At 52.3% G+C, this 15,760-nt stretch overlaps 1 protein-coding gene across 5 annotated transcripts in view; it reads left to right on the top strand.

The window, feature by feature from the left end:
* Positions 1-15,760, top strand: part of LOC137378680 (uncharacterized protein KIAA0513-like) — a 215,786-nt gene that overhangs the window by 124,293 nt on the left and 75,733 nt on the right. For all 5 annotated transcript variants that reach the window (XM_068049011.1, XM_068049002.1, XM_068049003.1 and 2 more), the window contains 3 exons: positions 7,270-7,347; positions 9,614-9,694; positions 9,867-9,961. In XM_068049011.1, the coding sequence (XP_067905112.1) occupies positions 7,270-7,347; positions 9,614-9,694; positions 9,867-9,961 (254 nt within the window). The remainder of the gene's footprint in view (positions 1-7,269; positions 7,348-9,613; positions 9,695-9,866; positions 9,962-15,760) is intronic.

Consider the following 15,760-nt stretch of genomic DNA (forward strand, 5'->3'; position numbering starts at 1 on the left):
TACGCAGGTCAATAAAGTGGTCAAGAAGGCATACGGCATGCTTTCCTTCATCGGACGGGGGATTGAGTACAAGGGTTGGCAGGTCATGTTACAGTTGTATAAGGACTTTGGTTCGGCCACATTTGGAATACTGCGTGCAGTTTCTGGTCGGCACATTACCAAAAGGATGTGGATGCTTTGGAGAGGGTGCAGAGGAGGTTCACCAGGATGTTGCCTGGTATGGAGGGGCGCTAGCTATGAAGAGAGGTTGAGTAGATTAGGATTATTTTCATTAGAAAGGCGGAGGTTGAGGGGGGGACCTGATTGAGGTGTATAAAATCATGAGAGGTATAGACAGGGTGGATAGCAAGAAGCTTTTTCCCAGAGTGGGGGATTCAATTACTAGAGGACACGAGTTCAAAGTGAGAGGGGAAAAGTTTAGGGGGGATATGCGTGGAAAGTTCTTTACGCAGAGGGTGGTGGGTGCCTGGAAACGCGTTGCCAGCGGAGGTGGTAGACATGGGCACGATAGCATCTTTTTAAGATGTATCTAGACAGATACGTGAATGGGCAGGAAGAAAAGAGATACAGACCCTTAGAAAATAGGCGACATGTTTAGATAGAGGATCTGGATCGGCGCAGGCTTGGAGGGCCGAAGGGCCTGTTCCTGTGCTGTAATTTTCTTTGTTCTAATGGGGAACTTACGGCCGAGTAAGAACAGGAGAGGGTATGAGTAAGGCTGGAGGAGGTTCAGTGATGCGAGAGGCTGCGAGAGATTTGATGGAGGCCCAGTGCAGATCAGTGAGAACAGGGTGATGGGCGAGTGGGTGTAAGTACGGGATAGGACTGTTCGAGTTGGAACTTCTGTAGCGAAAGCAGCAGGAGGTTCTTGGATAAGTCAGCAGTGTGGATGATGGTTTAATTGAGTTTAGGGTAGAGGCGATGCTTTGGAGGTGCAAACAGGACGACAGGGCAGATGTGGAGTTTGAAGCTCAGCTCAGCAGATTACCCACTGGTGAATCGGGTGGGGGAGCAGAGATTCTGGTGAGAATTGAATAGGATGGTTCAGGCATGGCTCAATAGCCATTGCTACACAGTCAGACTATCATGCAGCAGTGTGGTGTCAAGAATGACAGCGATAAAGCCTGGTACTTATAATCATAGAATGGTTTCAATGCAGAAGGATGTCATTTGGCTCATCGTGTCCTTACCTGCTCTCTGCAAGAGCAACTCGCCTAATCCCACTCCGCCACCCCCACCCTTTCCCCTTAGCCCTGCAATTTGTTTTTCTTCAGATAATTATCCAATTCCCTTTTGAAAACCACAATAGAACCTGCCTCCACCACACTCTCAGGCAGTGCATTCCAGATCCTAAACACTCACTGAACCTGCCTCCACCACACTCTCAGACAGTGCATTCCAGATCCTAAACACTCACTGAACCTGCCTCCACCACACTCTGACAGTGCATTCCAGATCCTAAACACTCACTGAACCTGCCTCCACCACACTCTCAGGCAGTGCATTCCAGATCCTAAACACTCACTGAACCTGCCTCCACCACACTCTCAGGCAGTGCATTCCAGATCCTAAACACTCACTGAACCTGCCTCCACCACACGCTCAGACAGTGCATTCCAGATCCTAAACACTCACTGAACCTGCCTCCACCACACTCTCAGGCAGTGCATTCCAGATCCTAAACACTCACTGAACCTGCCTCCACCACACTCTCAGGCAGTGCATTCCAGATCCTAAACACTCACTGAACCTGCCTCCACCACACTCTGACAGTGCATTCCAGATCCTAAACACTCACTGAACCTGCCTCCACCACACTCTCAGGCAGTGCATTCCAGATCCTAAACACTCACTGAACCTGCCTCCACCACACTCTCAGGCAGTGCATTCCAGATCCTAAACACTCACTGAACCTGCCTCCACCACACTCTCAGGCAGTGCATTCCAGATCCTAAACACTCACTGAACCTGCCTCCACCGCACTCTCAGACAGTGCATTCCAGATCCTAAACACTCACTGAACCTGCCTCCACCACACTCTCAGGCAGTGCATTCCAGATCCTAAACACTCACTGAACCTGCCTCCACCACACTCTGACAGTGCATTCCAGATCCTAAACACTCACTGAACCTGCCTCCACCACACTCTCAGGCAGTGCATTCCAGATCCTAAACACTCACTGAACCTGCCTCCACCACACTCTCAGGCAGTGCATTCCAGATCCTAAACACTCACTGAACCTGCCTCCACCACACTCTCAGGCAGTGCATTCCAGATCCTAAATACTCACTGAACCTGCCTCCACCGCACTCTCAGACAGTGCATTCCAGATCCTAAACACTCACTGAATCTGCCTCCACCACACTCTCAGACAGTGCATTCCAGATCCTAAACACTCACTGAATCTGCCTCCACCACACTCTCAGACAGTGCATTCCAGATCCTAAACACTCACTGAACCCGCCTCCACCACACTCTCAGACAGTGCGTTCTAGATCCTAAACACACCCTGAACCTGCCTCCACCACACTCTCAGACAGTGCATTCCAGATCCTAAACACTCACTGAACCTGCCTCCACCACACTCTCAGACAGTGCATTCCAGATCCTAAACACTCAGTGTAAAAAAAAAAATTCCTCTTGTCGCCATTGGTTTTTTTGCCAGTCATCTTAAATCAGTGTCCCCTGGTTTTCAACCCCTCTGCCAATGGAAACAGTTTCTCGCTATCTACTGTTTGAAAGGCATCTGCTGCTATGTCCAGACTGGCCAAGAGAGTGTGGGAAAATGGCGCACTGACACGGAACACAAAAGTCCGAGTGTATCAAGCCTGTGTCCTCAGTATCTTGCTCTACGGCAGCGAGGCCTGGACAATGTATATCAGCCAAGTGCGACGTCTCAATTCATTCCATCTTCGCTGCCTCCGGAGAATCCTTGGCATCAGGTGGCAGGACCGTATCTCCAACGCAGAAGTCTTCAAGGTGGCCAATATCCACAGCATATACACCCTACTGAGCCAGCGGCGCTTGAGATGGCTTGGCCATGTGAGCCACATGGAAGATAGCAGGATCCCCAAGGACACATTGTACAGCGAGCTCGTCACTGGTATCAGACCCACCAGCCGTCCATATCTCTGCATTAAAGACGGCTGCAAACGCGACATGAAGTTCTGTGACATTGACCACAAGTTGTGGGAGCCAGTTGCCAGTGATCGCCAGAGCTGGTGGACAGGCATAAAGGCGGCTAAAGAGAGGCGAGTCGAAGAGACAGTTGAAGAGAAGAGTTGGCAGGAAAAGAGACAGAAGCGCAAGGGGAGAGCCAACTGTGAAACAGCCCCGACAAACAATTTTATCTGCAGCACCTGTGGAAGAGTCTGTCACTCTAGACTTGGCCTTTATAGCCACTCCAGGCGCTGACCCATTGTCTCTCGAGACAAGGAGGCCAAAAAGGAAAGGAAAAGGAAATCACCTCTCAGCTTTCTCTCATCAAAGGAGAACAGCCCCAATATCTCCAGCCTATCCATGTAGCTGAATCCCTCATCTCTGGAACCATTCTCATCAATCTTTTCTGCACCTGTTCCAATGCAATCACATCATTCCTAATGTATGGTGCCCAGAATTGGACACAATACTTCAGTTGAGGTTGAGCCAGAGTTTTATAAAGGTTCACCGTAACGTCCCTGCTTTTGTACTCCATGCCTCTATAAAGCCCAGGATCCCGTATGCCTTATTAACCACTTTCTCAACCTGCTCTGTCACCTTCATCGATTTGTGCAAATATACAGCCAGGTCCCTCTGCTCCTGCACCCCCTTTAGAATTGTATCTTTTATTCTGTATTGCCTTTTCTCGTTCTTCCTACCAAAATGTATCACTTCACACTTCATAAAATTTCATCTCCCACCTGTCCGCCAATTCCACCAGCCTGTCTGTGTCCTCTTGGAAGGCTTTCACTATCCTCCTCACAGTTCACAAAACGTCCAAGTTTTGTGTCATCTGCAAATTTTGAAATTGTGCCCTGTACACCCAAGTTATATCTCAAGAAAAGCAGTGGTCCTAACACTGGCTACTGCAGAATCTACCTTCCACCAGTCTGAAAAACAACCATTCACCACTACTCTTTTTCCTGTCACTCAGGCATCTTTGTATCCATGGGGTCACCTTCCCTTTTATTCCATGGGATTTAACTTTGCTGACAAGCCTGTTATGTGGCACTTTATCAAATGCCTTTGGAAAGTCATGTACACCAACTGTATCACCTTCATCAACCATCTTCGTTGTCCCATCAAAAACTCAATCAAATTAGTTTAACACCTTTGCTTTTAACAAATCCATGCTGGATTTGTCCAAGTGATTGATAAATTTGACCTGGATTATCGTTTCTAAAAGTTTCCCACCACCGAGGTTAAACTGACTGACCTATAATTGCTTAACCTTCCACCCTTTTTGAACTAAAGCATAACAGTTGCAATTCTCCAGTTCTCTGGCACCACCTCTGTATCTTAGGATGATTGGAAGGCTATGGCCAGTGCCTCTGCAATTTCCATCCTTACTTCCCTCAGTGTCCTTGGATGCATCTCATCCGTTCCTGGTGACTTATCAACTTTAAGTACAGCCAACCTATCTAATATCTTCTCCTTATCAATTTTTAGCCCATCTAGTATCTCAACTACCTCCTCTTTTACTATTACTTTGGCAGCAAGACAGCTACAGAGTATTCACTTAGTACCTCAGCCATAGCCTCCGCTTCCATGCGTAAATCTCCCTTTGTTCCCTAATTGGTCCCACACCTCCTCTTCTACCATGTTAACAGAACAGTGTGGGATTGATCAGTGGTCAAATAGCAGGCATATATGAACAGGAGGAGGCTATTTAGCCCTTTGAATCTGTTCTGCCATTCAGTGAGATCAGGACTGATTTGTGACGTACTCCATAAACCCACTTTTTCCCTATATTGCTTAATACCTTTGGTTAACAAAAATCTATCAATCTCAGATTTAAAGTGTACAATTGATCTCGCATCAATTGCTCTTTGCAGAAGAGAGTTCCAAACTTCTACCATCCTTTGTATGTAGAAGTGTTTCCTAATTTCACTTCTGAAAGGTATGGCTCTAATTTTTATACTCTGCCCTCATTCCTAGACTCCCCAGCCAGCAGAAATAGTTTCTCTCCATCTACCCTGTCTGTTCCCTTTAATCTCTTGAAAACTTTGATCAAATCACCCTTTGATTCCTGGACTCCAAGGATTATTCTGGTAAATCTTTACTGCACTCCCGGTAAGGGCAGTATATCCTTCCTAAGGTGTGGTGCCTGGAACTGCTCACAGTAACTCCAGGTCTGGTCCAACCAGGGCTTTGTACAGCTGAGCATGACTTCTACCCCTTTGTAGACTAGAATAGTCCTCTAGATTTAAAGGCCAGCATTCCATTAGCCTTTTTGATTATTTTCTGTACCTGTTGGTGACGTTTTAATGATCTGAATACATGGCCCCCAAGTCTCTTTAGACCTTCAATGTTTCATGTTTTCCACCTTTTAGAAAGAACCCTGTTCTATCCATTTTAGGTTCAAAGTGGATGACCTCACATTTGGCAAAATTGAAATCCATTTGCCACAGTTTTGCCCATTTACTTAATCTATCAATATCTCTTTGTATTTTTATGCTTCCATCTAGATTGCTGACAATGGTGCCTATCTTTGTATCATTGATAAAGTTGGATATGTGGCTCTCTATCTCTTCATCTAAGACATTAATAAATATGGTGACTAGTTGAAGTCTCAAGATTGATCCCTGTGGCACTCCACAGATCAGCCAGCAGCTGAAAGAGAAATAAAAGCAAAATACTGCAGATGCTGGAAATCTGAAATAAAAACAGGAAGTGCTGGAAATACTCAGCAGTTCAGGCAGCATCTGTGGAGAGAAAAATAGTGTTAACATTTCAGATCTGTGACCTTTCATCAGAACTGGCAAAAGTTAGAAATGTAATCGGCTTTGAGCAAGTGAAAGGGGAGGGGAAGAAGAATAAAAGGGAAGGTCTGTGATAGGGTGAAAGGCAGGAGAGATGAAATAACAAAAGGTTTCATGGTACAAAGCCAAAGGGAGTGGTAATGGGACAAGTGAAAAAACAAAGGAAGTGTCTGGATTTTTAAATATTCTTTCATGGCCAGCATTTGTTGCCCATCCCTAATTGCCTTGAGAACTGAGTGGCTCGCTAGGCTATTTCAAAGGGTAGTTAAAAGTCAACCATATTGCTGTGTGTCCGGAGTCACATGTAGGTCAGACTGGGTAAAGACAGCAGATTTCCTTCCCTAAAGGACATTAGTGAACCAGATAGGTTTTTACAAGAATCGATAATAGCTTTGTGACCCCATTACTGAGACTAGCTTTCAATTCCAGATTTTTAACTAAATAATTTAACTTAAATTCCACCAGCTGCTGTGATGGGGTTTGAACCTGTGTCCCCAGGGCATAAGCCTGGGTGTCTTGATTACTAGTTCAGTAACATTACCACTACACCGTGTAAATAGAACAGCCATCTGAACACAAAGTAAAGGGATTATGAAAGAAATGAGGGGAGTGGGGGAAGAGGAAAACAAAAATAGAAAAAAAATGGGGGCAGAGATTATATTCTAAAATTATTGAACTCAATGTCGAGTCCGGAAGGCTCAAGTGCCCAGTCAAAAGATGCACGTTACACTGTACTGCCTTCTGGATTCAACATTGAGTTCAACAATTTTAGGTTATAATCTCTGCCCCTACTTTTTTCGATTTTCATGTTTTTTTTGCTGGCTTGTTCCCCCCCCCCCACCCCCGTTTCTTTCTTAATCCTTTTACTTTGTGTTCGGACGACTGCTATCCTGCCATTCACACCTCATCCAGACACATCTTTTGTTTCTTTACTTGTCTCATTACAACTCTCCTTGGCCTTGTACCATGAAATCTTTTGTTATTTCATCTCTCCTGCCTTTCACCCTATCACAGACCTTCCCTTTTGTTCATTCCACCCCCCCCCCCCCCCCCTTTCACTTGCTCCAGACTAACTTTTGCCATTTCTAATGAACGGTCACAGACCTGAAACGTTAACTCTGTTTCTCTCTTCACAGATGCGGCCAGACCTGCTGAATATTTACAGCACTTTTTCTGTTTTGTTTCAGGTTTCCCAGCATTCACAATCAGTAACTGTATCTCCAGTTTCTCTTTCAATCCCTGCAGCATTGTAGGTGAGTTTGTCCTGTCCAGACTGATTGGCTGACTGACTTCTCTCCTGTCTGTCAGGCACACCCTGAGGTTTTGGAATGCTGCCTTCTTTGACGCTGTTCACTGTGAGCGCAGGAAGCGATCACCAACTACCAGGTACAGGACAGGCTGATTTATTGTTCGCACTTATTGCATGGGCTTTAATACTTCCTTTTCTTGCTCGTAATCAAACGCGGCCAGGGCAAAGTACTGACATAGAATATGTTGTAATTAGGAGAAGCTGGTAAACCGCACTGAGTGCTGATGCTTGTGTGACAATGAGAGGGTGTTTAGTGTCTCACTGCTTTCACTGGATGATCATCCAGAGCTGGATCCATGGTTGATTAATTGCAACTCCTCCCCCAGTCCCTGTTTTGTCGTGGCTGAGATCAGTTTGCGAAACACCAAGCAGTGATAGAGACAGGAGTGAAAACAAGAAATGCTGGAAACACTCAGCAGGTCTGGTAGCATCTGTGGAGAGAGAAGCAGAGTTAACGTTTCAGGTCAGTGACCCTTCATCAGAGGAATCTCTGCTGTCTGGATCAGTGACACCGATTGGTATATTTACCTGCCGAAACATCGGAAGAGTTTGGATGGTGAATATGACCCAGGCTCTGTTAATAAAACTTCATTATTTACAGAGAAAGCCTGGTACAGAGAAATGGGATACAAGGTTAATGTAAATAATGGAGCCCCAGTTCCTTGGGCTGAGATATTTACAGAAAAGAAATGTCGGGGGAAGGACATAGAAATTCTGGGGACGTGAAAGTCCGGTGGAATTTAATAGTAGGATGTTCCCTGTCAGATAGCCATATTGACCAGCTGACTGACCACTGGCTGCAAGAACCAATGACTGGAAGCTGCAGCCTGGGACTGGCAATCAGGAGGGAGGGCAAAGTGGCAGCGTGGGGGAGGTTTTGCTTGATCGTGGGAAAGGAGGGTGAAACATGGGGGTCACAGGAATGGAGGGGGGTTCAACAGTGAGGAGAGGGCTTGATGGGGGGTACTGAGAGAAAAGCTGGACCGGGGGCTGCTGAGAGAAAAGCTGGACCGGGGGGTACTGAGAGAAAAGCTGGACCGGGGGGTGCTGAGAGAAAAGCTGGACCGGGGGGTGCTGAGAGAAAAGCTGGACCGGGGGCTGCTGAGAGAAAAGCTGGACCGGGGGCTGCTGAGAGAAAAGCTGGACCGGGGGGTGCTGAGAGAAAAGCTGGACCGGGGGGTGCTGAGAGAAAAGCTGGACCGGGGGGTGCTGAGAGAAAAGCTGGACCGGGGGGTGCTGAGAGAAAAGCTGGACCGGGGGGTGCTGAGAGAAAAGCTGGACCGGGGGGTGCTGAGAGAAAAGCTGGACCGGGGGGTGCTGAGAGAAAAGCTGGACCGGGGGGTGCTGAGAGAAAAGCTGGACCGGGGGGTGCTGAGAGAAAAGCTGGACCGGGGGGTGCTGAGAGAAAAGCTGGACCGGGGGGTGCTGAGAGAAAAGCTGGACCGGGGGGTGCTGAGAGAAAAGCTGGACCGGGGGGTGCTGAGGGAAAAGCTGGACCAGGGGGCTGCTGAGAGAAAAGCTGGACCGGGGGGTGCTGAGAGAAAAGCTGGACCGGGGGGTGCTGAGAGAAAAGCTGGACCGGGGGGTGCTGAGAGAAAAGCTGGACCGGGGGGTGCTGAGGGAAAAGCTGGACCAGGGGGCTGCTGAGAGAAAAGCTGGACCGGGGGGTGCTGAGAGAAAAGCTGGACCGGGGGGTGCTGAGAGAAAAGCTGGACCGGGGGGTGCTGAGAGAAAAGCTGGACCGGGGGGTGCTGAGAGAAAAGCTGGACCGGGGGGTGCTGAGAGAAAAGCTGGACCGGGGGGTGCTGAGGGAAAAGCTGGACCGGGGGGTGCTGAGGGAAAAGCTGGACCGGTGGGTGCTGAGGGAAAAGCTGGACCGGGGGGTGCTGAGAGAAAAGCTGGAGCGGGTGTTGCTGAGAGAAAAGCTGGACCGGGGGGTGCTGAGAGAAGCTCTCCTGCTCCTCGTGGCCCACAAGCAGTGCTGGAAATGCACTTACCTGCTGGAGCTGCTGCTCCCATCTCTATTTTGCTGCTGGATTTTCTGAGCAGTGGAAAGCTCAACCGATCAAACTCTGTCTACACTGAGAAATAGTTTTAAATACGATGAAGAAGTTTCCTGCTGCCACTCCAAAACACACTAAGAATGGCATGATGGCATTGAAAGGAACAGGTTGTATTTCAAACCCCCCTGCCTGACGGTCTCCCCCTGCTTTGGGGGCGGGGGGTGGGGCGTTAATATTGGCCCCTGGGCGAAGTGGAGGAGGGAGCTTAGGCTGCTTCACCCACTGAGCTGTCTCTAATCGGGTTAACACTGGATTTAAATTGTTAATTCCACCCTAACAGAGAGAAGTGGTGCCACATGACCGCAGAGGAGCGGGACGACAGCCATCGATTTAATGAGAATATCGCCTTCGGGCAACTCGGGTAAGAGCTGCACATGAGCTGGAGAAATGTGCAGGTTCTCGTGGTGTGTGTGTGTGCATGTTTCGGAAGGGGTGGGTGGTGGGGGATGGTGGGTGGTTTGTGTGTCAGAATATTGTCAGACTCTGAGTTAAAACCTGCTGCTGTTGTCAGTTTTCTCTTTTCTCTGCCGCAGGACTTTCACACACAACATGTTGGCTTTCGGACTGAGCAAGAATCTGTGCAGCGACTTCCTGAAGAAGCAATCAGTGATCGGGAACCTGAACCAAGGTGAGGGACACCAGGCGGGCTGGGGACATGGACTGATTTGATTCTGGGCTGCACTGCTCTTCCAGCTCTGGTACCTGTGTCTTAATCCTGTTCAGACTGATGGGATGGAAGTGGTTTTTGTTCTGAATCCAACTGCTCAAATTGGAACTCTTAATTTGGCGATCTGATCAAAGACAGAGAAGTAAAAGTGAGATGCACACAGAAGATGAAGCTGATGTTGGGTTATTAGGACAGTGTAGAGGGAGCTTTACTCTGTATCTAATCCCGTACTGTACCTGTCCAGGGAGTGTTTGATGGGGACAGTGTAGAGGGAGCTTTACTCTGTATCTAACCCCCTTTTTTGTTTTGAGGGGGCCTTTATTCCTAAGGCCCTCTTGATATACATATTTACAAAAATAACTTTATTAAAACAGAAAAATAAACCAAAGCTCAAATTAAAATGCCATTTTTTTTTTGAGCTACAGCACTGAAACAGACCCTTCGGCCCACCGAGTCTGTGCTGACCATCAACCACCCATTTATACCAATCCTACATTAATCCCATATTCCTACCACATCCCCACCTGTCCCTATATTCCCCTACCACCTACCTATACTAGGGGCAATTTATAATGGCCAATTTACCTATCAACCTGCAAGTCTTTGGCTGTGGGAGGAAACCGGAGCACCCGGAGGAAACCCACGCAGACACAGGGAGAACTTGCAAACTCCACACAGGCAGTACCCAGAATTGAACCCGGGTCGCTGGAGCTGTGAGGCTGCGGTGCTAACCACTGCGCCACTGCGTCGCCATTCTCGGTGTCGATGATTCACTCCAGTCCCTGTGGTGCCCACCGGTCGCGGAAGGCCTCAAGCGTGCCAGCGGACACCGCATGCTCCCTCTCCAGGGACACCCGGGCGCCAACGTAACCGCGGAAGAGGGGCAGGCAATCTGGGAGGACGGACCCCCCCGACGGCCCACAGCCTGGATCTGTGAATTGCCACCTTGGCCAGGCCCAGGAGCAGACCGACGAGATCCTCTTCCTGGCCCACGCCCCTCTGTACCGGGTGCCCAAAGATCAAGAGCGTGGGACTGAAGTGCAGCCAGAACTTGAGGAGCAGCCCCTTCAGATACTCAAATAGGGACTGCAACCTCGCACACTCCATATATATGTGAAACGCGGACTCGTCCAGGCCGCAGAAAGTACAGGCGGCCTGGGAGTCCGTGACCTACTTAAAAGTCTATTGCACGGGACTGCCCTGTGCAAACACCCACCACGCCAGGTCCCCGATGTAAAGGGGGAAGACTTCCGCGTAGAGAGACCTCCATCGATGTTTCCCCTCACCGCCAGATGGCAACGTGGACCGCCAGGGAGTGTCCAGCGGTCTGATGAGGGCGAGGAAGTGGAGAGTGTGCAGGAGCAGCCCGTACAGGAAGCCCCTCCGCGCCGATTGGAATGGCACGGAGGGCATTTCCGAGAGGCGGCTCGGGTTGTGCAGGACCGGCTCCCGAGGCGGGTTTCGGGGCCTGGGTCCCCGATGAGCAGTTCCAGCCGAGCGGGGGTCAGCTCAGCCGGGAGCACTCTGCACTCCCGAGCCCCCTCGCCACCCGCAGTGAGGGGCGTCCCGGGGGTTTCGGCTACTCCTCCGCCCGCCGGACTGGCCCCGGAGTCGGCCGCCCGGACAGTCGAGGCGCTCTCCTCCGCCGGCGGGGGAGCGCCCTGACTGGAGGTGACCATGTTCCAGACTCGGAATAGATCCCGGTAAAAGACAGGCAACTCCCTCAGAGAGGCGCGGCTAACGGACTCCACCGGGAGCTGTGTGTCGTCTTGAAGGCGGTGACATTGGCGGAAAAAATACGTCGCCAACACACTCCATCTGGGAGGACGCTCGACATACAGGTATCTCTGCAGGGTCCGAAGGCGGAGAGTCGCAGCCTGGGTGCGGACGCACACCAGCGACTGGCCGCCCTCCTCAATCGGGAGACTCAGGACCGTGGCAGAGACCCAGTGTTTCCTCTTGCCCCAGAAGAAATTGACGAGTTTCTTCTTGATCTTGGTGGCAAATGCAGGGGGCGGAGCCAAAGTGACCAACCGGTACCACAGCATGGAGGCTACCAGTTGCTTTATGACCAGCGCTCGGCCCCTGTAGGAAAGCACTCGGAGCAGTCCTGTCCAGCGCCCCAGCCGAGCGGTGACTTTCGCCTCCAACTCCTGCCAGTTGCCGGCCAGGCTTCTTCAGCGGGGCTAAGGGGAACTCCCAGATAGAGGAGGTGCGTGGTGCTCCACTCAAAAGATGTCAACTTCTCCAGCAGGGAGTCCACCCGCCACTGACCCACCAGGAGTCCGGAACATTTCTTAAAATTGATCCTCGCAGAGAACGCGGCAGAAAAGGCCTGCTGGCAGTCGCGCATCCTCCGCAAGTCAACGGGATCTGTGACCGCGAGGAGCACGTCGTCGGCGTAAGTCGAGAGGACGACCCGCATGGCCGGCTCGTGCAGAGCCAAACCCGTCAACCTCCTGCGAAGCAGGCACAGGAAGGGCTCCACGCAGATGGTATACAATTGGCCGGACATGGGGCATCCCTGACGCACTCCTCTCCCAAAGCGAAGGGGCGCCGTCAAGGACCCGTTAACCTTGACTAGACACTCTGCGGCGGCGTATAAAAGTCAGACCCGGGCCACAAAATGCGGCCCGAGTCCGAAAGCGCGCAGAGTCTCGAAAAGGTATTCGTGATCCACCCTGTCGAACGCCTTCTCCTGATCGAGGGAAGGAAAGGCGACCGACTGACCAGTCCTCTGGGAAAGATGGATCAGGTCCCGGACCAGGTGGATGTTGTACTGGATGGACCGGCCCGGGACCGTGTAGGACTGGTCGGGGTGGATCATGTGGGCCAACATGGAGCCCAGGTGGGTAAACATAGCCCGGGCAAAGATCTTATTATCCGTGCTGAGGAGGGAGACTGGACGCCAGTTTTGAAGCAGGTGGAGATCACCCCTCTTCGGCAGCAGGACGATGACCGCCTTGCGCCACAAGAGGGGCATCTCCCCAGTCGCCAAGCTTTCCCCCAGGACTCGCACGTAATCATCCCCCAGGACATCCCAGAACGCCCTGAGGAACTCCACGGTCAACCCATCCAGCCCCGGGGATTTGCCCCTCGAGAGCTGATGGAGGGCGCCAGTCAGCTCCGCCAACGTGAGCGGAGCCTCCAATCCTTCGGCGGCTCCGGGCTGACCTGCGGCAGGTCCTCCAACAAAACTCTGCGCGCCTCCTCGCTGGATGGATCCGGAGAGAACAACGCACTATAATAAGTATGGACCAGGAGGCCCATTCTCTCCGGATCCGTGAAGGAGGATCTGTCGTCGGCCAGCAGCTCGACGAGCTGCTTACGGACTCCCCGCCATTTTTCCAGCGAGTAGAAGAAGGGTGAGGCGCGGTCCCAATCATCCAGGATCTGGATCCGCGACCTCACGTACGCGCTTCGGGACCCTATGAGCTGCAGGTCCCTCAGCACGCCCTTCTTCTCTTTGTACGCCTGCCACAGGGACGGGTCCGCGACAACATGACGGAGACGGGACTCCAAGTCGAGCACCTCCCTCTCTAGGCGCCCGATCTCGGCTTCCTGCCTCTTGGTCGACCCTTTCGCGTACTCCTGACAGAAGACGCGGATGTGAGTCTTGCCCACATCCCACCATAGCCTTAAGGAGGGGAAGCCCCCCTGCTTATTTCTCCAGTCGGCCCAGAATCGACAGAACAAGTCCCGGAATCGCTCGTCCTTCAGCAGCCGGTTGTTAAAGTGCCAGTACGCAGACCCCGCCCGCGTGCGGAGCGGAATGAACTCCGCCCACACCAGGTGGTGGTCCGAGCACGGCACCAGCTGCATGAAGGCCGCCGAGACGCGGGAGACGTACGCCTGCGAAAAGTAGAGGCGGTCGATTCGCGACCCTCCTCCTCCAGACCTCCACGTGAAGTCGCTGGAGTCGGGATGGAGATTCCGCCAGACGTCCACCAAGTTAAGGGAGCTGATCAATTCCCTCAACTTCTCCACCGACTCTTGGCCGCGCTGGGGACTGGAGCGATCCCCCACCTCGAGGGTGCGTTAAAATCCACCCCGAGGTTGATGCACTCGCCGCTATCGATGGAGCTCAAGAGAGCGGACACTTCTTCAAAGAAGCGCGCTTGCAACGCGCCGGGCCTTGGCGCGTACACGTTCAAAAGGTGGAGCGGCACGCTACCCAGGCGAACGGCAAGGTGGAGCAAGCGGCCCGGCACTAGCTCCTTGACCCCCAAGATCTCCGGCTGAAAAGTCGGGGCCAACAAGATAGCCACCCCACTAGAAATAGGGGTGAGGTGACTCATGTAGACCCCACGCTGCCACTCCAGGAGCCAGGTGGCTTCATCTCCCGGAACAGTGTGGGTTTCCTGCAGAAAGCTCACCGCATATCTCCCTTCCCTGAGGACTGAGAGATTGTGAAATCTGCGGTGAGACCCCCTGCTGCCGTTGATGTTGAGGCTGGCTATGGTTATCTTCATGTCAAAGGTACTTAAAACCCGTCACCAACACCTCACTGTGAGGAAGGAGTGGAAGTGCACCTGGCCCTCCACTCCCCCAGCAACCCATTGAGGAACGCATTAAATCGGCGCCTCTCAACCAGTTTCATGCCCGCGGCCTTGCCCGCTTTCTTGAGGGCGGCACAGAGGGACTGGATGATCAGCGCCAGTCTCGACCAACGGCCGAGGGCCAGCTGAACTTTATTGCGGCAACCCCTGCAAGCCGCGAGGAAATCCCGGAGTTCTGCCGTGGGGATGAGAGGAGACTCGGTGGGAGGCACGAGGGACTCCACCACCTCACTGGCGATGGAATCAAGGTCGTCCTCTGTGCCCCACACCGAGTCCCCATCCTCCTCCGGGTCGTCACCGCCAGCAGTCGACACACCCACCACACACTGTGGGGCGGACGTCCCGGCCGCGCCAGCTGGTCCCGCCTCCGTCACGATCCCACCCCCAGGATCGATGGCGGAGGAGTCCTCTCTGGGTTCTACTGTGAAGCTACAGCCTGTGGACGCCAGCGGTTCAGGACTCCCCTCCACCTCCGTCCCCAGGCCAATGAGCGGTCCAGGGCAGACGGAAGTTCCGACTCCGGAAATCCAGCCGATGCGGAGAGAGGAGGCCATCTCCCACTCCGCCAGCACGCACAGGCCCAGCAACAGGGACAACATTTTCAATTGCAACCAGGTCGGGTGTCTCCTGGTCGGTGGAGGACTCCAGCAGGGAGGGCCTACCCTTTGGGGCCTCGCCCTCCCCTCCACTCAGGGCACCCGACCCAGTGGCAGTGGCAGAATGGGCGGCATCCCCAGGCTCCCCCACCGCAGGCAGGGCTGCACTTACTCCTTCAGGAGGGGCCTCATGTACAGGGGCCTCCCCCTCCCCTCCATCCTGAGGCATAGAGAGCTCCTGCCCAGACTTTGTAGCTTTGGTGGTGGTTGGGGAAAACTGGGGACCCGAAACAGGAGACAGCTCCCCTCTAACAGATGGGCCCCGCACCTCAGGACCCTGTCTTACATCTGTGGAGGGGTGCCTTCTCCTCTTTTTCCCAGTTGGGTGCGGAGGCTCAGAGACCTCCATGCCATCAGAGGCCTCCGCACTTTTTTTTTTATTCACCCTGGGCCTGAGCCCAGCCCTGGGGCAAGTGGCCTCCCCGAGATCGGGTCTTGGGCTGAGCTCAGACTCGGGTTGTGTCACGGTGTCCAGGGGATGCACCTCTCGACGTTTATTTTTCCTCTGCGCCTTCCTTCCACTTGGACGGGCACCGCCCTCCCTG

This window comes from Heterodontus francisci, chromosome 17 (assembly GCF_036365525.1).
Source record: "Heterodontus francisci isolate sHetFra1 chromosome 17, sHetFra1.hap1, whole genome shotgun sequence".
In the NCBI taxonomy this organism is placed as follows: Eukaryota; Metazoa; Chordata; class Chondrichthyes; order Heterodontiformes; family Heterodontidae; genus Heterodontus; species Heterodontus francisci.